This window comes from Equus asinus, chromosome 24 (genome assembly GCF_041296235.1).
Source record: "Equus asinus isolate D_3611 breed Donkey chromosome 24, EquAss-T2T_v2, whole genome shotgun sequence".
Taxonomy (NCBI): Eukaryota; Metazoa; Chordata; class Mammalia; order Perissodactyla; family Equidae; genus Equus; species Equus asinus.
The window spans coordinates 22,076,327-22,101,716 of record NC_091813.1 but is presented as its reverse complement, the minus strand read 5'-3'; the positions used below and the strand labels follow the sequence as shown (position 1 = coordinate 22,101,716).

The 25,390-nt window shown below is 34.1% G+C and overlaps 1 protein-coding gene across 6 annotated transcripts in view; it reads left to right on the top strand.

Annotated features, from left to right (window-relative positions):
• The window catches only part of IBTK (inhibitor of Bruton tyrosine kinase), a 99,881-nt gene that overhangs the window by 36,719 nt on the left and 37,772 nt on the right, over positions 1-25,390 (top strand). For 4 of the 6 annotated variants that reach the window (XM_070496100.1, XM_014853118.3, XM_044757137.2 and 1 more), the window contains 10 exons: positions 2,389-2,566; positions 3,752-4,351; positions 5,243-5,329; positions 6,399-6,481; positions 6,567-6,604; positions 7,062-7,158; positions 18,493-18,594; positions 21,296-21,413; positions 23,997-24,057; positions 24,878-24,999. In XM_070496100.1, the coding sequence (XP_070352201.1) occupies positions 2,389-2,566; positions 3,752-4,351; positions 5,243-5,329; positions 6,399-6,481; positions 6,567-6,604; positions 7,062-7,158; positions 18,493-18,594; positions 21,296-21,413; positions 23,997-24,057; positions 24,878-24,999 (1,486 nt within the window). The remainder of the gene's footprint in view (positions 1-2,388; positions 2,567-3,751; positions 4,352-5,242; positions 5,330-6,398; positions 6,482-6,566; positions 6,605-7,061; positions 7,159-18,492; positions 18,595-21,295; positions 21,414-23,996; positions 24,058-24,877; positions 25,000-25,390) is intronic. The other 2 variants (XM_070496101.1, XM_014853119.3) reach the window with 1 other exon arrangement.

Below are 25,390 nucleotides of genomic sequence, written 5' to 3'. Positions count from 1 at the left end.
GCTTATGCTATATTTTTGTTTTATTTTTTACATACTTATGTTTATAAAATTAAAGTTTTAAAAGGTACGTCTCATGACTTAAAGAAAAAAATCACAGGAAGAATAAAGTTGTGTTCATTGAGAATATTAAAAAATACAAGTAGTTTTATTAAACAGTTGCTGGTAATTGGAGAAGATTTCATTCCTTGATGAATATAAAGGATAGCTTTCATTAAGATGCCACCAATAAAAATAGAAGTTATTTATTATTTACTTCATTCTTAATTATCTGATTATAAATTTATAAACTTGTGTATTACTTACCTTGTTTTTTGACTTGGGTTAGTGACTTTTTTCTTTCATTCATAATTAGTAATCTGTTTATTTTTTTCCAGAAAAACTAGAATTCATTTACCTCTACATCTCATTGCTCCCACTTTAGCTCAAATCACATAGACTGCAATAAAAAAGGTTTTCTTATTTCCACTGTTCTTTCTTTTTATCTATTCACCACTGATTACCAGAGTGAGCTTTTAAGACCTCATTCTAATATTTCGTGTTTAAAAACTCTTTAATGATTTCCTCCCTTCCTAAACAAAGCCTGTGAGGCCTTGCTCTGAGCCCTGTCTATGTCTTGGAATTCATCCTGAGTTCTCTTCCTTTCACTTACCACTCTCCAGTCACGTTGACCTTCAGGTTTTTCGACCTTGTCTAGCTGTGATTAGTCCCAGGGCCTTTCCTAACTTTTCACATCTCAGCTTAATTTATACTTCATCAGAGGTGTTTTCACTGATCCCTCATTCTAAACTGAGTTACCCTGTTTCACTTCTAATATTCCCTTTGTATTTCATCATGTAACTTATTTTTACTTATCTTTGTGATTTTTTTATTGCTTGTTTCCTATTAGACTATAAGATGGCGAGGCCCATGACTGTTCACTATATCCTTAGCATTCAGCATGTTTCCTGGCTCATAGTAGCCCTTCATGAAGTCATTGGTTGAATGAATTAAATCAGTTATTTTATGCTAAAAATATATAAAAAACATTTATAATTACTCAAAAAATTATAAACATATTCTTCAAAATCATGAAGCCCACAAAGGAATGATTTTTGGATAATTGATTTGTTGTATTTCTTTCATTTCTTTATAGATTATTCAAGTCTGTAAACATTGAAGGTATATTTACTGTGTGCCAGATGTAGGGTTAGGTTATAATACAAAAAATTTATAAGATGGGCCTCTGTTCTCAGACACTCAGAAGTCTGTAGGGGAAATAGACATGTATTTAAATATTTGTAGTTCATCAAGACAAATACTAGTAAGCACGTAGTAAGTTTTTTGAGAGCACAGCAGTTGGAATAACTGTCAGAGGAGGATTAGCAAAGCTCCCTAAGACTGAAATAGAGTAAATTTGAGACAGTAACCAGAATGCAGGTTCAACTTGTAAATATTGTAAGTCCTCAGAATTGTGTCTTAGTCATATTTAGTGCTCTAAAATTGAATTCATGATGTCATGCTCCCACATCTGCTTTTAGTGTTTTCCATCGAAATAGATGGTTATCTTTGACACTCCGCATTTTCTCATCCCCTACATCCAATCAGCCACCAAGTTTTGTCACATCTGTCTCAAGTATTTCTGAAATCTTTCCATTTTTCTCCAGTTTCATTGCTACAGCCTCAATCTATGTTATTTATTCTTTTTCTGGACTATTACAGTAGTTTCCTAGATGATCTCTTTGTCATTATTTTTATTTAAGCATTCTTTGTATAGTGGCCAGAATTATTTCTTTGCATGCAAATTTTATACGTTTCTTTTGTGGCCTTGATCTGACTTGTAAAGATATAATCATTTGTTTAACGTATCTCCTCTGTTAGATTTGGTACTCCAAGATGGTAGAGACATGTCTATCTTGTTCACTATGGTATCACTAGGAATAGACTGGTGATCACTATCACAGCACAGTGTGGTCACTCAGATATTTTCTGTGTAAATGGAAGAAAGGGGGAGGCGGGGGGCAGGGAGTAAATAAACAAGCAAGCAGATTATGAAGATGCTCAGTTTATGTATTTTTAATGCAAGTTGAGGAATTTTAGAAGCTAGTATAAAACTAGATTTGGTTTTCAGAAACATAACTTCGGTTGTAGTGTAGAGGATGTGTTTGTTGAAAGGGATAAAATGACGGATGATTGAGAATTTATCCACCAAAATTTCCTGTATAATACAACCAATATTTAGTGTGCATATTGTCTTGAAGAGAGAGAGGATGTAGTTCTTCAAAAGGACTTAATACTTACGAAAGATATTTCCATATTCTCCTAATTGTTTTTCTATTCCATTTACTCCTAAATCATTTTAATAGCTTCAGTAAAGCCTTGAATAATGGAAGTTTATTTTTTTCTTTTTAGCAGAGATTTTATCAAACCTTCATAATTCCTCATCAGATGTGTCTTGTGTCTCTGATATAAATAGTGTATATGAAAGAATTCGACTTGAGAAACTTACTTTTGCCCATAGAGCCGTTAGTGTCAGCACAGATCCAAGTGGATGTAACTTTGCAATCCTGCAGTCAGATCCTAAAACAAGGTACATTTGTATGTATTAAATTTTATTTTTAGAAGGAACAATCACTGGGTTTTCTTTTGTTTTCATAAGCTCCTGGAGCAAATTTAATTGAGCTGTTGCCAAGTCTTGTAGAGACTTTAGACATGTTATCATGTTACGTGGATAACTCAAAGGTGGAATTTGTTGTACTTAAATGATGACTGTTCCTTTTAGTTTGTAAACTGATATTTATTGAAAATACTGAAGATATATCTGTATCTCTACGCACACAGACAAAATGTATTTATATCTTTAGTACTTTATGATGTACTCTAAGTTCTCAGATTCTGAGAAATGTAAATGTTTGTTATGTAGTTTGCAAAAATTTCTGACCCTTGAATATGATGAGAATTGACAAAAAACGAGGTAGTATAGTCTGTACCATAGTGTGAATCTCAGTGCAAATCTTCTAAGTCATATTAGTAGAGAGATCACAGGTTAAGATAAACATCAAGGGTTCTATTGACGAGGAAAGAAGTCATAGAAACAGGGTGATCATCCATCCTGGTTTGCCCAGGTCTGTCTCATATTTAGCACTAAAAGTCTCATCTCCTGGGAAACCCCTCAGTCCCAGCCAAACCAGGAGGGTTGGTCTCTCTACCTGGTAGGATGAAATGTAGGTTGGTGAAAGAACCATAGTTACAGACTGTTTGTATATCTTTGTATGTATTTATTTTTACTTCCTTAAGTTTCTGACCTATTCTGGGATCTGACTTGAAGTATTTGTGCAGTTTTCTGTGTGTTTGTTTTTCTGTACTTGTAAAATAAAAGGATATAAAAGAGAAAAAAGTTGAGTACTGTACTCTTTTTTGAATGTTTTTACTTATACGTTTAGTCATTTAAAAAATTTCTATGAAACAGTCGTTTGAATTTATGTTCTGGTGTTTCCTTAGAGAAATAGAAAACACTGATTTCAAAGGAAAACTTAATTCTTGTCATTTTAGTTTAGGAGAAAAGACAAATATAAAAAGGAATACAAAAAATGCAAAGGGTAATACAGTATCCAAGACTGTGCAGTATTTTTATATTTTAAGAAATGCCAAATTTAAAATGTTCTAAGTTTAATAAATAAAAAAGAAATTGCACTTTAAAAGAAGAATTGGCTAGGGATGCTTTTGTTTTTTTTTTCATTTTCTTGAAAGTAAAAATGATCTTTTTCATTTCTAGCCTTTATGAAATTCCAACTGTGTCCTCCTCATCTTTTTTTGAAGAGTTTGGGAAATTGTTGAGGGAAACGGATGAAATGGACAATATTCATGATGTGACATTTCAAGTTGGCAATAGAATCTTCCCTGCACATAAATACATTTTGGCAGTGCGTTCTGACTTTTTTCAGAAATTGTTTCTTTCAAATGGTACTACTTTAGACTTTACAGATGTTTACCGGAAAGATGAAGATTCTGCAGGATGCCATCTCTTTGTGTTAGAGAAGGTTCATCCTGACTTGTTTGAATACCTTTTACAATTTATATACACAGATACTTGTGACTTTTTAACTCATGGCTTCAAACCAAGAATAAACTTAAACAAAAAACCAGAAGAATATCAGGGCACTCTGAATTCTCATTTGAGTAAAATGAATTGCCATGAAGATAATCAGAAGTCAGCATTGGAAGTTTACAAAAGTAATCAAGCTCATACAATTAATGAAAAGCAGAAAAGCAAACCCAAATCTTCCAAAAAAGGAAAAAGTGTTGGAGAAGATGATCCTGTAAAAATGTTGCAAAATATTGCAAAGAAATTTGGTTTCAGTAATTTGAGTAGTAGGTATGCAGTAGGTATCCTCCTTAATATCTATTCTCCTACCTTATTAGTGTTCTCCTTTTAAAAATTCTTCTTGTTTCTGTTCCTTTGCGTGGCTGCTCCTCCCCTCCCCTCCCCTCCTCTCTGTCTGACGCTCCCCCTCTTTGGGCAGGGAGGTACATGGATACATCCTTCCTCCATTTTCTGCTAAAGCTATCTCTGTGGTACTCTCAGGATTAAAACATTAAAGGGTGGGAAGGCTGTTAGTGTATTTGAACTCTATGGTATTTCTGTAACAGGGATCTGAAATGGCAGGCAGTATGGTATGCTAGAAAGAGTACTATCTTTGAAGTTAGAAAGACCTGTTTATGCCTCTTTGCTCTAATATGACTAGCTGGTACAAATTTCTTAGTTTTCTTGAACCTCAGTTTTTCAATATATAAAATGAGAGGGGTAATATTGATCTCATATTGTTGGTGTAGTTTTGTCATATAGCATATATAAAAATGCCTAACAATATTTGTCATATTATAAATCAGATTCTTTGGAATTTTCTCTTTTTATAGGGTATTTATATTGCTTGTGGCGGTATAACTTTAGTTGTAGGTTGGGAGCAGAGGAGGGTGTGTCGTGTTTTCTAATTAAAAACAATGAAGGGCTTTATGTCATGGCTTTGATTTGCTTTTTGTCAGTAATGATTTTTAATATATTTTGAATTCTAGGTAAAATGGAAGGCGAATGTATGGTGTTTATCACAGAGTGAGGGGTTTGTCAAGATACTTTTCTAGATGATATAAATAATATAATTATGTTCAGATGTAAGCTGATTTGTTGGATTTTTGTTGTTATTTGTCTGTTGGTTTTGGTAGGGGAATATATCCACCAATTGTTAATTTTTTTTTCTCTCCTTGATAGGTTAGATGGAGTCAGATTTGAAAATGAAGAAATTAATGTAATTGCCAAGAATACTGGTAATAAACAAAAGCTAAATCAGAAAAAATGGTAAGTTAGGAAATGACGATAAATGTTTTATCTTTAGATTATGTGCCTTGTGTGGAAATGGAGCTCTTTTACTCACATCTAAAGCAAAATGTGTAGATAGATACCCTCTTACCTTTACTAGTCTTCATTTCTGGAAATGTTGGAGAGCTCTTCAGGTAAATGGATAAAATAATAATTGCTCAATAAGACACTGAAACAGTTCATTTTTTTCTGATTCCTTTCTAATCAAGAAAGGAATTTTTAATTTTTATTTTTCTTTGACTGAATTTTGTATTTTTTTATAAGTAGGAAATGATGTTAACCCAGAAGCCAAACTAATTATACCTCTTCATCATGATGATTATTTAGTATAAATTTTTTCAATAATAATTATGCTATTCTAAATATGTTATTAAAAGTTTTACTTTTAGATATTTGCTTTGTAGGTGAAATGTTTTGGAGAAAGAGACTGTGGAGGTGTCTAGACTGTGCTTAGCACAGGATAGATTGTACAAATAAGTAAATTAAAGACCTTCGAATATAATGTCACTTACTTTATATTACTAACACCTGGCCTGTAATGAAAAAGGAAAATTAGAAGAAAGATTTTCTTTTCAAGATTGGCACCTGAGCTAACATCTGTTGCCAATCTCTTTTACTTTTTTCTTCTTCTCCCCAAAGTCCCCCAGTACATACCTCTACACTCTAGCTGTGAGTGCCTCTAGTTGTGCTCTGTGGGACGCTGCCTCAGCATGGCTTGATGAGTGGTGCTTGTCCGTGCCCAGGATCTGAACCGGCGAAACCCTAGGCCACTGAAGTGGCGTGTGTGAACCCAACCACTGGGCCACCAGGCTGGCCCCAAGAAAGACTTTTTTTGAATATTTATCTGTATTCAGTTCCCTTTTCAAATACTATCTTTGTTGTAAGGCCCTTATTTAATTTTCCTTAGAGTGGGAGGAAATGAAGTACTTTATTTGTGTGTATATCTTCAATTTGTTTATTCTCTGCTACCTTTAAGAAAAATCAAAAGTTAAGCAATCCTATAATGTATTTTCTTACTTGCTAAACACTTTTTTTTTTCTTTTTTCAGTTCCTTTCTATGTGATGTGACCATGAAATCAGTGGATGGAAAGGAATTTCCTTGTCATAAATGTGTTCTTTGTGCTAGACTTGGTATGTATACTTTGCATTAGTTCCTGATTTATTTGTGTTTAGTATTGTTTCGCTATTTGTACTAAACTGAACTTTTTTCTTTCAGAATACTTTCGTAGTATGCTGAGTAGCTCATGGATTGAGGTAAGATTTAAGTAGAAACCGTGTAGGCTAGTAACCATACTTTCTGTTTTTGGGAAATTATAGACTAAAGAAATTCAAAATGAGAACCTGATATTTTAACTCAGTTTTTCTTTTGTATTGAACTTTATTTATGCTTAAGCCTGTTGGAAAATAGCAACATTCAGAAATCAAAATCGTTGCAAAATCCTACTTAAATCAAAATTTCCCCAGTATTATTTGGACATGTATTTAGAATACCAATGTGTTTCATTTTTCATCAAGTTTTCTTGATCCCTTTTCATGTTATAAGATGTATTAAAATTAAATGTATGTCATTTTAGCTTTGTGTTTTGTAAATGTTAGGTTCTTTTGCATTTGATGTGATTTCTGTTCAGAGTTTTTTGTACCAATAACCTAAACCATAATGTAGTAGTATTTTATAGTTTAAAATTATTTTACTTTATTTCATTTTATTAAGGCTACCAGTTGTGCAGCTCTGGAGATGCCAATACATTCTGACATATTGAAAGTTATTTTGGACTACCTCTATACTGATGAAGCTGTGGTGATAAAAGGTATTAATAAGAGGATACTTTAGATATAATTGAATAATGGTAAAATCAACATGAATTTTAATTTCTGTTCTAATTTTAATAAGCCATAAACAGGCTTAATTTGGAATAAGTGATAGGGATAATTACTAACAATAAAGGAGTGGAAAATTTTCATTACCTATTGAAAAATGAATTGTGTATAATGGTTAAGATTAGATTTAACAGTTTCGTACTCATCTGCTTCTATGATTGAGATGAAGAATTGACAGCAAGGAATATAGTTTTGACAAATACTCTGCAAAAATTCTTTCTTATCTATTTTTACGCTTGTGATAACATATCTAAAATGAAAGAAATAGATTAAGAATTGGACCAAAATTTATGAAGAGTATGCATTAATATACTTGTCAGACAGCATACCCATGTATTAGTTACCAATTGTCTTTACTTAAGGGAGTGGTGTATTTCCATGTTCCATTGTATGTATACACCACATTTTTTTATCCATTTGTCTTACAATGGACTTTTAAGCTGTTTCCATATCTTGACTATTATGAATAATCCTGCAGTGAACATGGGAGTGGAAGTATGTCTTCAAGATCCTTATTTCAGTTCCTTTGACAAAATACCCAGAAGTGGGATTGCTGTATCAAATGGTGGTTCTATTTTTAATTTTTTGAGGCATCTCCATGCTGTTTTCCATAGTTAGTATATCAATTTACGCTCCCACTGGCAAGGCACAAGGGTTCCCTTTCTTCACATCCTTGCCAACACTTACCTTGTTTTTTTGATAGTAGTCATTCTAACAAGTCTAAGGTGACATCCCATTGTGGTTTTGATTTGCATTTCCCTGCTGATTAGTGACATTGAGCACTTTTTTGTATACCTAGGAGTTTTAGGGTTTCAGGTCTGTCTTTCAAGTGTTTTATCCATTTTGAGTTAATTTTTGTGTGTGGCAAAAGATAATGGTCTACTTTCATTCTTTTGTATGTGGCTGTCCAGTTTGCTAACACCATTTATTGAAGAGACTTTCCTTTGTTTATTGTATGTTCTTAGCTCCTTTATTGAAGATTAGCTGTCCATAGGTGTGTGGTTTTATTTCTGGGCTTTCAGTTCTGTTCCATTGATCTGTCTGTTTTTGTACCAGTACCATGCTGTTTTGCTTACTTCAGCTTTGTAGTATATTTTGAAGTCAGGAATTGTGATGCCTCCAGCTTTGTTCCTTTTCCTCTGGATTGCCTTAGCTATTCGGGGTCTCTTCTTACCCCATGTGAATTTTAGGGTTCTTTGTTCTATTTCAGTGAAGAATGTCATTGGGATTCTGATTGGGACTGCCTTGAATCTGTAGATTGCTTTAGGTAGTATGGACATTTTAATTATATTTATTCTTCCAATCCATGTGCATGGAATATCTTTCCATTTCTTTATGTCAACATCGATTTCTTTCAGTAATGTCTTAGAGTTTTCATTGTATAGGTCTTTCACCTCCTTGGTTAAATTTATTCCTGAATATTTTATTTTTGTTGCAATTATAAATGGGATTATATTTTTGAGTTCTCTTTCTGTTAGTTCGTTATTAGAGTATAGAAATCAACTTACAAAGTTGCATTTTGTACCCTGCAACTTTGCTGTAGTTGTTGATTATTTCTAATAGTTTTCTGATGGATTCTGATGCAGTTTGTGTCTGCAAACAACGAGAGTTTTGTTTCTTCATTACCTATTTGGAATCCTTTTGTTTCTTTTTTCTTGCCTAATTGCTCTGGCCAAAACCTCCAGTACTATGTTGAATAAGAATGGTGAGAGTGGGCCACCCTTGTCATGTTCTTGTTCTCAGAGGAATGTCTTTCAGTTTTTCCCCATTGAGTATGATGTTAGCTGTAGGTTTGTCATATATGGCCTTTACTATGTTGAGATACTTTCCTTCTATACCCATTTTACTGAGAGTTTTTATCATAAATGGATGTTGGATCCTGTCAAATGCTCTCTGCCTCTATTGAGATGATCATGTGGTTTTTATTCCACATTTTATTAATGTCGTGCATCGCATTGATTGATTTGTGGATGTTGAACCATCCCTTGTGTCCCTGGTATAAATCCCATTTGATCATGATGCATGATCTTTTTAATCTGTTGCTGTATTCGCTTTGCCAATATTTTCTTGAGGATTTTTGTATCTACATTCATCAGCGATAGTGGCTGGTAATTTACCTTCTTTGTGTTGTCCTTATTTGGCTTTGCTATCAAGGTTATGTTGGCCTCATAGAATGTGTTAGGAAGTGTTCTGCCTTTCTTAACTTTTTGGAATATTTGAGAAGGATGGGTATTGTATCTTCTTTGAATGTTCTTTGAATTCTCCAGAGAAGCCATCTGGTCCTGGACTTTTATTGTTTGGGAGGTTTTTGATTACTGTTTGAATCTCTTTACTTGTGATTAGTCTGTTCAGATTCTTTGTTTCTTCTTGGTTCAGTTTTGTGAGGCTGTATGAATCTAAGAATTTATCCATTTCTTGTAGATTGTCCAATTTGTTGGCATATAATTTTTCATAGTATTCTCTTATAATCCTTTGTATTTGTGTGGTATCTGTTGTAATTTCTCCTGGTTCATTGCTAATTTTATTTATTTAAGCCTTCTCTTTTTTTTCTTAGTCTGGCTAAGAGTTTGTCAGTTTTGTTTATCTTCTCAAAGAACCAGCTCTTTGTTTCATTGATCCTTTCTACTGTTTTTTTTTAATTTCAATTTCATTTATTTCTGCTCTAATTTTTATTATTCTCTCCTTCTGCTGACTTTGGGCTGTATTTTTGTTTTGCTAATTCTGTTAGGTGTAGTTTAAGATTGCTTATTTGAGATTTTTCTTGTTAGCATGTGCCTGTATTGCTATGAATTTCCTTCTTATGACTGTTGTAGCTGCATCCCATATGAGTTGGTATGGTGTATTTTCATTCTCATTTGTCTCCAGATATTTTTTGATATCTCGTTTAATTTCTTCAGTGATCCATTGGTTGTTCAGTAGCATGTTATTTAGTCCCCACATGTTTGTCACTTTCCCAGCTTTTTTTTGTAGTTGATCTAGTTTCATAGCATTATGGTGAGAAAAGCTATTTGATATGATTTCAATCTTCTTAAATTTATTGAGGCTTGCCTGGTTTCCAAACATATGGTCTATCCTTGAGAATGTTCCATGTGCACTTGAGAAGAATGTGTATTGTGTTGTTTTTGGAGGGAGTGTTCTATATATATTAAGTCCATCTGGTCTAGTTTTTTGTTTAAATCCAGTATTTCCTTGTTGACTTTCTGTGTGGATGATCTATCCATTGATGTAAGTGGTATGTTAAGGTCCCCTACTATTATTGTGTTGTTAGTATCACCTTTTAGGTTTGTTAGTAGTTGCTTTATGTACTTTGGTGCTCTTGTGTTGGATGCATATGTATTTATAAGTGTTATGTCTTCTTGGTGGAGTGTCCCTTTTATCATTATTTATTGCCTGTCTTTGTCTCTCATTATCTGTTTTGTCTTGAAGTCTCCTTTGTCTGATATCAAAGTATGGCAATACCTGCTTTCTTTTGTTTGCCATTAACTTGCAGTATCATCTTCCATCCCTTCACCCTGAACCTGTGTTTGTCTTTAGAGTTGAGGTGTGTTTCCTGCAGGCAGCATATTGTTGGCTCTTGTTTTTTAAAAATCTGTCCCACCACTCTGTCTCTTTTGATTGGAGAATTCAATCCATTTACGTTTACAGTGATTATTGATGTATGAGGGCTTAATGTTGCCATTTTATTACTCATTTTCTGGTTCTTCTGCATTTCCCTTGTTTCTCATCCCGTGTACTTCAGACTACCCATTCAATTTGTTAGTTCTCTGATGGTTGTCTTAGTTTTCTCTATTGTTTGTGTCTCTGTTCTGATGATTTGTTTAGTGGTTACCATGAGGCTTGTATAAAAAAATCCCGTAGATGAGATAAGTCCATTTTCTGATAGCCTTTTATTTCCTTAGACTGAGCTGATTCCATCCCTTTCCTCTTCCCCTTTTAAGTCATTATTTTTCCAACTTATTCCACCTTGTAGTGTAAGTTCGTGGTTAAAATGATGAGATTATATTTATTTTTGATGTTTTACTTCACTTTATCATTAGTGTTATAACTGTTTGCTAACATGTTCTGATAGAGAGCTGTAATTTTCTGATTTTGTCTACGTATTTATCTCTTTGCTCAAGACTTTATAACCCCCTTTTTCTTTTTCAGATATGAGGGCCTGCTTGAGTGTTTCTTGTAGTGGGGGTCTTGTGGCAATGAACTCCCTTAGTTTTTGTTTATTTTGGAAGGTTTTTATTTCTCCATCATATTTGAAGGATGATTTCTCTGGATACAGTATTCTTGGCTGAAAATTTTTGTCTTTCAGAATTTTGAATATATCATTCCTCTCTTTCCTAGCCTGTAAGGTTTCTGCTGAGAAATCTGCTGAAAGCTTGATGGGGGTTCCTTTGTAAGTTATTTTCTTCTGCCTTGCTGCCCTTAATATTGTTTCTTTGTCATTGACTTCTGTCAGCTTTACTACTGAAAGGCTTGGAGAATGTCTTTTTACATTTGTATTAATTAGGAGATCTTTTAGCTTCTTTCACTTGTATGTTTAGCTTCTTACCCAGGTTTGGGAATTTCTCAGCTATTATTTCTTTGGACAAGCATTCTGCTCCATTCTCCTTCTCTTCTTCCTCTGGAATACCTATAGTCCTTATGATACATTTCCTAATGGAGTCGGAAATTTCTCGGAGAATTTCTTCATTTCTTTTAAGTCGTAGTTCTCTTTCCTCCTCCATCTGAAGCACTTCTATAGAAAAGTTCTCTAGACTGCTGATTCTCTCCTCCATAATATCAGCTCTGTTGTGCAGGAAGTACAGATTTTTCTTATCATTGTGTTTTTTATCTCTAACATTTCTGATTGTTTTTTCTTTATAGTTTCTGTCTCTTTTTTGAAGAAGTTCCTGATATTGATTGAACTATCTGTTTTTTCTTGTAACTTGTTTGAGTTTTTTTATGATAGCTATTTTGAATTCTCTGTCATTTAGATTATAAATGTCTGTGTCTGCAGGATTGAATTCTGGGTGCTTGTTGTTTTCCTTCTGGTCTAGAGTATTAAAATATTTTTTCATATTGTTTGATGGCGTGGATTTGTGCCTCTGCATAGTGATATTATTTGGTCACAGGGTCCACCTGCTGCCACTGGCTGGGGGTCAAGACCTATATATTCTGAGCCCGCTGCAACCCTGGCTTGCTGGCTTGTAGCTGCTACTCTTCTACCCTAGGCACAGGTGCTCTGGCTGACTGGCAGAGCTGGGAGCACTGGATGGGAGGAGGGGCACTTTCTTTTGTCTGTGCTGTCCTGGGGGCATTTTCCCTCTGCCCTCACTATCTGCTCTCCTGGGGTGCTGGCTTGATGAAGACACCCTGGAAATAGCTTAGCCACCTCCCTATGGGGTTTTCCCACAGTCTATGAGGGAACTTGGAGAGCAAAGATGTTCCTGTGGAGGGCCTCCCCTACCCCCTCTCCTCTCAGAGCTGTGCCTGGTTCTGTGCCCTGGTTTGCTGCCATTCCGGGAGGGAGAAGAGATCCACTTACCTCCTTCCACTTCCTGTGGGATGTTCAGCACCTTCACCTGCAGACGTATGGCAGCCTAAGTCTCTGAGACGTCTTTTGTGTTGTGTGAAAGTTCTCTGTTGGTATATGAGTGTCCTTTTCGTTATATCTTAGGAGGGAGAGTCTAAGGTAATGAATCACTGCCCCGATGCAGACGTCACTTGTCTCCTGTTTTCTCTTAGGAGTTTTACGGTTTTAGGTCTTAATGTTTAAGTTGTTAATCTATTTTGAGTTGATTTTTGTGTATGGTGTAAGATATGAATCTAGTTTCATTCTCCTGCATGTAGATATTCAGTTTTGCTAACATCCTTTGTTGAAGAGGCTGTCCTTTCCCCATTTTGTATTCTTGACGCTGTTGCTGAAGATTAATTGACTGAGAGTTTATTTCTGGATTCTCTATTCCATTTCATTGGTCTCTGTGTCCTTTTCATGCAAATATGTTAGTATTTTCATTACCTGTAGTTTTGTAACATTGTTCAAAATCAGAAACTGTGATGCTTCCCCCTTTGTTCTTCTTTGTCAAGATTTCTTTGACTATTCACTCCTTTTGTGGTTCCATATGAATTTTAGGATTACTTTTTCTATTTCCGTGTAAAATGCTGTTGGAATTTTGATAAGATTTCCCTTAAACTGTAGATTGCTTGGGTAAAATGGTCATTTTAACAATATCGCTTCTTCCAGTCCATGAACATGGAATATCTTTCCATTTATTTGGGCCTTCAGTTTCTTTCAGCCACGTTATATAGTTTTCAGTGTACATATCTTTCATCGGCTTGTTTAAATTTATTCCTAAGTGTTTTATTCTTTTTGATGCAGGTGTAAATAGGATTCTTAATTTTTTTTTGGATAGTTCATTGTTGATGCATAGAAAAACAACTGATTTTGGTTTTGGTTTTGTATCCTGCAACTTTATTGAATTTGTTTATTACTTCTAATAGTTTTTTGGTGGAGTCTTTAGTGTTTTCTATGTATAAGATCTGTCATCTGCAAACAGACAATTTTACTTCTTCCTTTCCAATTTGGATGCTGTTTATTTCTCTTTCTTGCCTAATTGCTCTGGCTAGAACTTCTTGTACTATGTTGAATAAAAGTGGTGAGAGGACACATCCTTATCTTGTTCCTGATCTTAGATGAACAGCTTTGAGGTTTTTAATGTTGAGTTTGATGGTAGCTGTGGGCTTGTCATATATAGCTTTTGTTATGTTGAGGTACTTTCCTTCTGTACCTAGTTTGTTGAGAGTTTTTATCATGAATGGATGTTGAATTTTATTATATGCTCCTTCTGCATCTCTTGAAATGATAGTATGATTTTTATTCTTCGTTCTGTTATTGTGATGTGTCATGTTTATTTATTTGCATATATGAACCATCCTTGCATCCTAGTCGTAAATTCTACTTGATTGTGGGGTATAATCCTTTTAATATGATGTTGAATATAAACTTCCTTGTTAGAACTTCTTTTGCTGCATCCCATAAATTTTGATAATTTGTGTTTCTAGTTTTATTTGTCTCAAGATGTTTTTTTCTTTCTGTTTGATTTCTTTGACTTTTTGGTTGTTCAGGACTATGTTGTTTAATTTCCACTTATTTGTGAATTTTCCAATTTTCTGCATGTTATTCTAGGTTTATACCATTGTAGTTGTAGAAGATATTTTGTATCATTTCAGTCCTCTTAGATTGTTAAGACTTGTTTGGTGGCCTAACATTTGATCTTTCCTGGAGAATGTTTTTCATGTGCTTGAGAAGAATGTGTATTTTGCTGCTGTTGGATGGAATGTCCTATATTTGTCTGTTAGGTCCATTTGGTCTATAGTGTTGGTCAAGTCTGATGTTTCCTTACTGATTTTTCTGTCTGAATGATTTATCCCTATTTGAATATGGGTTATTGAAGTCTTGCATTATTATTATATTGTCTGTTTCTGCTTTCAGTTATGTTAACATTTCCTTTATATATGCGAGTGCTTTGGTACTGTATGCATATATGTTTATGATTTTTATATCCTATTGATATATTGACCCCTTTATTATTATATAATGACATCGTTGTCTCTTGAGACTGATTTTGACTTAAAGCTTATTTTGTCTGATATAAGGATAGCCACTCCTGCTCTTCTTTGGTTACCATTTGCATGGAATATCCTTTTCCATCCTTTCACTTTCAGACTGTATGTGTCTGTAAACGTAAAATGAGGCTTTTGTAGGCAGCATATAGTTAGATCTTATTTTTTATCTGTTTAGCCACTTTTTTTGATTGTTGAATTTAATCCATTTACATTTAATTATTGATAGGTAAGGACTTACTATTGTCATTTTTTCAGTTGTTTTCTGATTTTTTTGTGGTTTCTTTGTTCCCTTCTTCCTATCTTGCTGTCTTCCTTTGTGATTTAATGATCTTTTGTAGTGGTATGCTTTGATTATTTTCTGTTTATCTTTTGTGTATCTACTATAGGTTTTTCTTTTGTGGATACCATGAGGCTTACATACAGCATCTTCTATATAGTCATGCATTAGTTAACGATGGGGATACATTCTGAGAAATGTGTCGTTAGGCAATTTTATCATTCTTTGAATACTGTAGTGTGTCCTTACGCAAATCTAGAAGGTATAGCTTATTACATACCTAAACTCTATGGTGCTAGTCTTATGGGACCACTGTCATATTTGCTGTCTGTTCTTGACCAAAATATCATTCTGTGTCACATGACTGTAGTTCTAACAGTCTATTTTAAACTAATCACAACTCAACTTCAATTGCATACAAAAACCTCTACACTTTTACATCACCTCTCCCTGCCATTATTTCTTCAAATATTCTTTGTGCCTTTTCTTCCTTTTCTTCTTCTGGGACTCTCATTTGTATCTTGTTATGCTTGATGGTGTTCCACAGGTCTCATTGCTCTGTTTATTTTTTATTCTTTTTTCTTTCTGTTCTTCAGATTGGATAGTCTCTATTGACCTACAATTTTTGTCTTTTTATTGATATTCTTAATTTTATGAGACATTATCCTCATACTTTCTTTCAGTTCTTTAGGAATGATTTCCTGTAGTTCTTTGGACATATTTATTTATTTTTTTTTTGTGAGGAATATTTGCCCTGAGCTAACATCTGTGCCAATCTTCCCCTATTTTGTATGTTGGTCGCCACCTCAGCATGGCTGACAAGTGGTATAGGTCCACGCCTGGGAACTGTACCGGCAAACCTGGGCCACTGAAGTGGAGTGCACTAGACTTAACCACTGCCTCTTTGGGACATATTTAAAATAACTGTCTGATAGTTCAGCAACTTGGCTTCCTCAGGGACAATTTCTCTTACCTGTTTTTTTCCTGTATTTGGGCCAGACTTCTTTCTTTGCATCTTTTATATTTTTTTTGGTTCAAAACTGGATATTTTAAATAGTATAATATGGCAGCTCTTCAAATTTGACTCTCCTCTCTCCCCAGGGTTTGTTATTTTTGCTGTTTGTTATTGACTTTTCTGAGCTAATTCTGTAAAATCTGTATTCTTTGTCATATGTGACCAGTGAAGTCTCTGCTTGGTTAGCTTAATCATCAGCTAGTAATTAGACAGAAATTTCCTTAAATGCTTAAAGCCAGTAAATCTCTCAGCCTTTGCAGGAGCTCTTTGCGTATTTTGAGGCATGCCTTAATTTTTAGGCAGGCAGTTTACAACTCTTCCTTGGATTTTATTTCCTGCTTTTGCAGAGCTTCATCTTCAGCCAGAGGTAAGTGTTTTGGGCCTTCTTAAGTTTTTCCTGGGCATGTGTACAGCCCTCCATGTGTGTGGCCTTTTAGAGTCACAGGAATTGTTGGAACTTTTCATTACTCCTGTGGATATCTGTATTAGTCTGCTCAGGCTGCCATAACAAAATACCATGTACTGGGTGACTTAAACAACAGAAATCTATTTTTTTACGTTTCTGGAGTCTAGAAATCCCAGATCAGGGTCTGGTAAGGCTGGTTTCTGGTGAGGATTCTCTTTCTGGCTTGTACATGGCTGCCTCCTTCTTCTGTCCTCACATGGCCTTCCCTCCATGCTTGTGTAGTTGTATGTGTGTGGAGAGAGTGAAGGAGAGAGAGATATCTCTCTTTGATGTCTCTTAGAAGGACACTAATTCTGTTGGATCAGGGCCCTACCCTTATGACTTGATTTATCCTTAATTACTTCCTTACAGGCCCCATCTCCAAATACACAGACACCAAAAATAAGGGCTTCAACATGTAAATTTTCAGGGTTCATTAACATTCAGTCATAAAACCCTCCCTTTCCTCACTTATTTTTTTTGTTTTTTTTTCATCTACTTTTTTACCCCATCTGTTATCATTGTCTCAGTCAGTTTCAGTGTTAAACAATTGCTCCTGATTATTTTTAACAAATTCCCCTAGCATAGAGGCTCTTCACACTCGGCAAGCTTTGAGTCAGGTCAAAAAAAGACAAGCCATGCTAGTGGTGTTTCCAGGGAACTGCCAGACATGACAAATAATGACAGTTCTTTACTAATGTTGCTCCACAACTGCTCTGTCTCCTGCAGTGGCTGTAGCTGCTTGTTTCCACTGTGATTGCAGAGTAGTTGTTTTCTAAGATTCCTATGGAGGAGGGGAGAGGAGGATCTAAATAAGAAAAACTACAGTGTCCCAAAGCTCTGTGTTCTTATCAAGATTCATCTGTTTTTCTTGAGTCAACACTCCCCAGATTGTTGTAAGTCCTTGGTTAATTTCTAGAATACCAAAAAAGTTGATTTTGACAATTTTTTGTAGTATTCTCATTGCTTTTGTGGAGGAGAGGAATTTTGGAATAGTCTTTATTCTGCCATTCCCAGTGACTTCTCCTGTCTTTCTTTTTTTCCTCCCCAAAGCCCCAATACATGGTTGTATATCCTAGTTGTAATTCATTCTAGTTCTTCTATGTGGGATACTGCCACACCATGGCTTGGTGAGCAATGTGTAGGTCTGTGCCCAGGATCCAAATCGGCATACCCCAGGCCACCAAAGTGGAACATGCGTGCTTAACCACTCAGCCACAGGGCCAGCCCCCTCTCTCACTTTTTAAAATGTTTTTTCTATTTCATTTTTTCTTCTTAACTGTCTTTTCTTTCTTTCTTCTTATGGTGGTGTTATTTTATTTTTTGTGTGTTATTATTCTGGCAGTGGCTCAGAGGCATTGCTTAATAGGCCATTAGTAGTACTCGGGACCAAGAAGCTTATTTTAAATCAAAGAACTTTTGTGATTAAAAAACAAAAATGTAGTCTTAGATGACTAATTTTGTTTTAAATAAGGAAGCCTAGGAGCATTATTCACCCCTCCATCCCTTTCTCTATGTTCTTAACATATATATGTTTTATGTATTTAACATATACTTATGTATTGTTTGGTTATGAGATTTGACTTTCTATTTATTAGTTTGAGAAATGTTTGTCTAACAACATGGGAGATTCTAAATAAGTCAGGCATTCTTGTAGCCCTCTAGACTAAAAGTATCAACTCAAGTTCCTTTTTTATTGTCCTAGTGTGAACCAGGGTATTTTGGTGTGTTTCTTTCCATACCAGATAGTGGTACCTTTCTAACCTAAAGGTAGAAATATTTTCATGTTATTACTATTTTTCCTAGTTGCCATTCTAACATCAAAAAAATAATCATTATAATTTTCTCTTTTAATTAGTTGAACTTTTCCCCTTAGGTATAATGTTTATCAAGTAATAAAGAGAGATACTTGTTTTTCTTCTTTTTAGAATCTCAAAATGTGGACTTTGTTTGTAGTGTTCTTGTGGTGGCTGATCAGCTTCTCATAACTCGACTGAAAGAGATTTGTGAAGTAGCATTAACTGAAAAACGTGAGTATTTTTGAATTAGAATATTAGTATTTTTTCACGTTGATCCAGGATCACTGTGTTTTATTGACTGTGATGCCATTTATAGTAAAATGCACCATTATTTTCTTGTATCATGAAAAATGTCAAAACATTTAAATTATTTTGTGTCATCATTTGTAAGCATATTCTTATTTCCGAGATGTTAATATGTAAAAATACATCTTAGAATTGAAATATTTTAATTTTTTTGAAATGTCAAGACTGAATAATAGAGATGGTGTGAAATTTATTTTGGAATTTCAAGGATGAGTGTTTGAAAGCATGAGGTGTTTGAAAGATGAGAGTTTTTTTACCCTTGCCCAGGGCTTGGCTGTAAATCTGTGTTTAGCTACCCATTCCTAATAGTTGCTGGAATTTTTTTTTTCCCCTGAGCAAGATTTGCCCTGAGCTAACATCCATTGCCAATCTTCCTCTTCTTTTCTTTTATGTAAGCCATGGCCACAGGTTGGCCACTAACTTAGTGGTGTAGGTCTGCGCCTGGGATCTGAACCTGGGCTGCCAAAGTGGAGTGTGCCGAACTTAACCATTAGGCCACCAGGGCTGGCCCTGAAATTTTTATGTAACTGTTCCATTAATATGTTTGATCAAAACATCTCCCTTCTCAAACTCTGCTTTCTTTCTCTGTTCTTCATTTCAGTTAATTGCATGGCTGTCCTCCTGAACATTCAACTTTTTGAAACCCAGTTATTTTTTATTCGTTATTTTGTTCTTTATACCCACATTCCTTCAGTTGTCAAAATGGGTTCATCTAAGCTATGTTGGTCACATTTCCCCCACCTTTCTATTCTGTGACTATGCTAGTTGAGATACCTGGTTTCCATCCCTTCTGTGTAACATGACAGTAGTCTTTTAAGTCCTCTTTCTTTTCTTCTTCTCTTTTTTTAATCTTTCTATAGGAGAAGTAACTATGTTTTCCCCTGTTTAGCTATTTTTAATTGTTTACTCTCGGGTAAATGTTAAATTTCTTTAGTCTGTTATAAAAGTTTCTTTCTAATCTTACCTTTGTTCTCCTTCATTGCTACATTGCTGCTTCAGGAACTGTGAAGGCATTTCCTATCAAATTTTTCTTATTTGTACTTGCAAGTAGTTTGTCTTAGCTCTAGTGTCTTATTTAGTTACTTTTCTTGAGCTCTGTGGATATCTTCTCCTTGGTTTTCAAAAAGAACAACAGCTCTGATCTTTTAAGCAAGAAAAGGGAAATACATTAAAATAAAGGACATAACATATATAGGTATAAAGTATACGTATAGGTAATGTTTTCAGTTGTTTACGTGACTCTTCTGGCATTCCTTGGATTTTCTTTCTTGGCCCCTGCCTTTATTAATGAATTTCTTGTTCTTCCTAGAACATAGCAGGAGAAGGGTTCAACAGAAGTGTGGCCTCTGATTATTCGGCAATCCTTGTTCCCAGCTGAACACCTCTAAAGCTTTTATATGATCCATTTTTCTTTCTTTATAATGGGAGACTTTGGGTTCATCATTAGTTGAAACTCCAGGTTAGTCAGGAGTGAGGCAGAGACCATTATTGGCTGCAGTTCTAACTTTTGACAGAATTACAAGGGAGAGAAAAAAAAAAGAAATGAAGGAAGCCACATGTAGAAAACAGTTGTATTTGTCTGTTGGTTGTAAATAAGAAGTAGAGTAAATAAGAAGAAGAACGGAGGGGTTCAGGAAGCCAAAGTTACATGCTAATTAGATAGTATACTCTGGGACGGTCTCTAGCAAAACAGTGCACTTTATATATAAAGTTACTGAGATTCTAACAAAACCTAGAATCTTTTGTATAGTATACCAGATTCTGCACTGGCATGAACAATAATATGGTAAGATTTAGATCCACTTATTTTCTAAATATATAGTGTGTGTATGTATTTATATATATAAATATACACGCATAAATTCTGATACATTACTCAACATGTTTTATAGAATGGTTTCATCAGTTCTGTTAGCCTTAGTGTTTAGTTCTATAGTCCTTTTAGTTTTTTAATCTTATAGAAGTCTTTGTCTATTAGTTTTATAGAAGAGAGAATGACTATTCTGTGCTGTGTGTAAATGAAAAGTTGTTTCTCACTTAAACTTAGAAATATTCCAAAAATATTAGGTGGAAGATTGTTGATTATGTGTTTGCTTTTAGGTGACACTGTAATACATCTTCTGTATTTTCTTTTTTCCTTTTTTGAGGAAGATTAGCCCAGAGCTAACATCTGCTACCAATCCTCCTCTTTTTGCCGAGGAAGACTGGGCCTGAGCTAACATCGTACCCATCTTCCTCTACTTTATGTGTGGGATGCCTGCCACAACATGGCTTGACAAGTGGTGCCATGTCCACACCCAGGATCCAAACTGGCAAACCTGGGCCTCCAAAGCGGAATCTGTGAACTTAGCGCTGCACCACCGGGCCTGACCCTGTATTTTCTTTTGACTAAAATTCTTTTGTGTGTGCTTTTTTTTCCCTATAACCAATCATTTAAAATTACTTTGGCATATTATATGGGATGGAAAATGAGTTCTATATTTGCCCTAATATAACTCATTTTTGGCAAGAAACTACTTTGTTGTCTTTGTTCTAAATGTTCAAACCTGACACCTTTAGAAATAAGTATATTTTATTTGCTGTAGGAACATGGCTTTCATCTCATTTTGCATATCTTCCTTTGTAGTTACGCTTAAGAATGCTGCTACACTACTGGAATTTGCAGCAGTGTATAATGCTGAACAATTGAAACTGTCTTGTTTACAGTTTATAGGACTGAATATGGCAGCTTTACTTGAAGCAAGGTGGGTTGGGTGCATTCATTATATGACTGTTGCAGAAGCAATTATTTATAATAGCAGCTATGTTAGTAATTTAAATGAGAATAATGATAAATTCTAACTTTGTAGAGATGAAAATGTAATGAGATTCAATCATTCCATCAATATTTGAGTGCCTAATATATGCCAGCCATTGCCAAAATACAGCAGTGAACAAAACAGACAAAATCCTTGCCCTCAAGGAAACTCACATTTCTGGTTAGAAAGTTGGGGAACAATATTATAAGTATATTTTTTATATGTATGCATATCTGTTTATTTAGGCTGATTTGCAACTGTGTAATTGTTACCTTGGCTTTTGGAAACTAACTGTAATACTAATTAAGTCAGCATTTAATTACTTCACACGTAAGCATGCATAAAATTTGTTACTGGTTCATTTCTGTTTTCTTTTTCTATTTATTCTCTTTAAGATATTTCCTATACTACTTATTGATTCTTTGGTTAAACTTAGGCTACAGCAGAAAGCTGAAAAATTTAGTTGCTCTAGTTTGTTGCAAGCTGATATGTGTGTTGAAGGCTTTCTGTGGAAATCAGTGAGTAATGAAATGTTACTTATGAAAAATGACACGTTTTTTATAAAAAAAAATTGACTAAATGTATATACCCTGTTTTATAAGCTAATATTTCACATTAGCGATGTTTACCTGGATGGAAAGAATTTGATAAACGCTAATAATTTAGGAGTTATAGACATGTTAGAATTAGAAAGATCTTGGAAATTTCATCCCAACTTTTCCAACTGTTTTAGCAGTGGAATTTTTAGTGAAATAAATTTACAGATTTATTTTTAATGTAAGTCAAAATCTTATTACATTTACTCACTATGAAGTCAGTGGTGGGGAAAATAAGGTGCTTTTGTTAAACGTAGGAATTTAAGATTAGAGTTCTTGGTGTCATTTTGCATTTTTAAAGCTTCAATATCTAGTTTATTTCTGTATTTTGTTTTAATCATAGTAGTAATAACTAATACTTCCATAATAATAGTTACTAATATTAATAACTAATAATAATAGTGGTAATAATGGTAACTAATACTATGTGCCAGGTAGCATTCTAAAAGCGTTACATAGATTCAGTTGATTTTCATGAAAAACTTACAAAGTAGGTTTCTGTTTATATCCTCATACTACAGATGAGAAAACCCAGGAAGCTTTTTTGTTTTTTTTGCAAAGAATCAAGAAAATCTTGATGTATATCATTTTTTATAAATGGTAATTTTTTTTGATAACTCACCTTTCAAAGTCAGGATGATCTTTAATGAAACTAATTCCAAAACATGATTGAAATAAAAGTGTTCTACTAACAGATTGTTAATAGTTGTCACGTAGAGTTCAATTTAGAGCAAATTCTTTTGGCGGTTTAATGCCTTGTTATTTTGTCAGAAAAGCTTTTTAAATGCAAATTAACATTATAGGATATTAGACAATGTCATTTTAAAATGCCTCTGGTATTTTAGTGTCAGAACTTGGCTAGGGTTTCAAAATAAATTTAATGTCTTTGCTGACATTACATTAGTAATTGTAATCATTGCAATTTTTTTTTACTTTGTATTGCCAAATTAAGCTCATTCAGTTTGTCAGTTAAGAATCAACCAAAATATAAAATAAGCACCAAATATATCTAAAATATGATATTGGAAAATGATGTGTCACACTGTTATTGTTCAATTATTATATTGTGACAAGTCTGTTAGCTGAATTAAGAATGGCTCATGTGCTGTGGTGATGTCTCTACTTGTATAACTTTACATAGGTAGATATACATAACTTGCATTAAAACAAAGATTTGTATAAATTTAACCATTCCTAACCGAATATGTGTTTGCGAGAAGTGTAAATAAATATATGCAGAGATGTTAAGAAAAGGAGGGCTGCACCAGAATTGACCTACATCACAAGTTAATTATCCTCAAAATGTTAATAACTGGTATGGTACAGCTTTGAATTTGCAAGTTGTTTTGTATTCATCGTAAAAATAGTTTAAAATATGAACTTTGATTTAAATTTTCACTGATACGTTAAAGTACCTCTTTGGAACCTGGGCGTTCTTTGAAATCTACTTTGAATACAGCTGATGTAATCCAGATAGCATTTTACACATGAAAATACTAAAGCCCAGGGAGGTAGTGAGTTGCTTAAGGTCATGCAGGTAATTGGTAGCATAATTCTAGAGAGAATTCAGGTATCCTGATAGTTTGGTCATTGTTCTATCAATATGGTAGTGCTTTTGTAATTAAAGATTATAATTTGTGGAAAACGAGGTTTGGAAAATGAATATTGCTATTTCGTTATGATAGAAAAAGGTTTTCTATCACTTATTTGTAAGAGTTGCGTGAGTTTTATTCAAGATATTTTGTCTATATATCTTGCTGTTTATTTGAAATATATACATACACATAATTACAAAAAGAATTTGTAGCAGTGGCATATTAATACTTTAAAAAACAACTTATTCAGCAATATAAAATGTCTCTACATATTTGAAAATCTTGACAGGTATTGGGTTCTTGAGTCTTAAGATAGAATTTTGTGTCTTATTTTTTAGGTCTCTTGATGTTTTAAGTGATGGTGTTTTGAAAGATCTTTCTGTGTTTTATAGAAAAATGGTAAGTTTTATGTTTTTTTCCTGATATTATCAACTAAAGCACTATATTAGGTCTGACTTCTCAATGGAATAATTTCCTAGTGAATTCTAATACATTAGGATCTTTAAAAATGAGAACAGAGGGCAGCCCGGTGGCGTAAGTGGTTAAGTTCGCATACTCCACTTTGACCGACCCACGCTCGTGGGTTTGAATCCCAGGTGCAGACCTACACACCACTTGTCAAGCCATGCTGTGGTGACATCCTGCATACAAAATAGAAGAAGATTGGCAAAGATGTTAGCTCGACAATCTTCCTCAAGCAAAAAGAGGAAAATTGGCAATAGATGTTAGCTCAGGGCCAATTTTCTTCCCCAAAAGAAAAAAAGAGGACATAAGATTTCTTTACTGATCTCACAGTTAAGTATGATAATCAAAATTGAAAATATTTAATGAGAAAGTTATCTGTTTTAATTCCTTTATAAATGAAAGTTACTGGAAGCTTCAGAGAGAGTCTTTCATTGTTTGTTATTTACCAAAGGACAGGACAGTGCAAAAACATGGACTCACATGATCTCTAAGAAATGAATTAGTTTGTATTTGATAGAAAGTGAAGTTTTTTTGTCTAGTTTTTTATTTTCTTTTTTGAGTTTTATGGAATAAACTGTTTAATGAATCCAATCAATTTTTTACCCTGGTGTAAATTTAGGAAGTCATTAGACCTTCTAGACTTTTTTTCTAGTTAATGTCACCACATATTAAGACAAATGGGATATCGTAACTTTTTTAAAAAAAAAAACTTTACAAATTTTGTATTTAAAAAGTGACATCTTTTTTTCTATAGGTTCCGGGAATGGATAGAAGAGTTATTACGCCATATCAAGATGGACCAGATATTAGCTATTTGGAAGTAGAAGATGGAGATATCTTTTTGAAAGAAGAAATAAATACGGAACAAAATTATTTGTAAGCTCTGTTTCCGTTTTTTTCTTTTACTCCCTTCCTTCCTTCCTTCTCCCCTGACACCCCTGATCTTGGACGCTACTGATACATTTGTATTGATATTGAAAGAAAATAATTGAGAAACCTGACATAAGAAGTATGTATTTATGTTCATTCTTAGCCTTGATAGAATACAAAGTAAATGCATAATTAATATTTGAGATATAGCAAAATTATGTATAAATGTGAAGGGAATGTAGCCTTCACGTTAAACATACTGAGCTGAATAAGTGCATTTGTCCTAGCTACCTTCCCAAACACTGCTGAGATTTTAATAAAGAAATAAAAAAGGTAAATTGTGCTAGAGCAAAGAGAACAGGAAAGGAGAAAACAACAGTCAGGAGATGTTAATAGT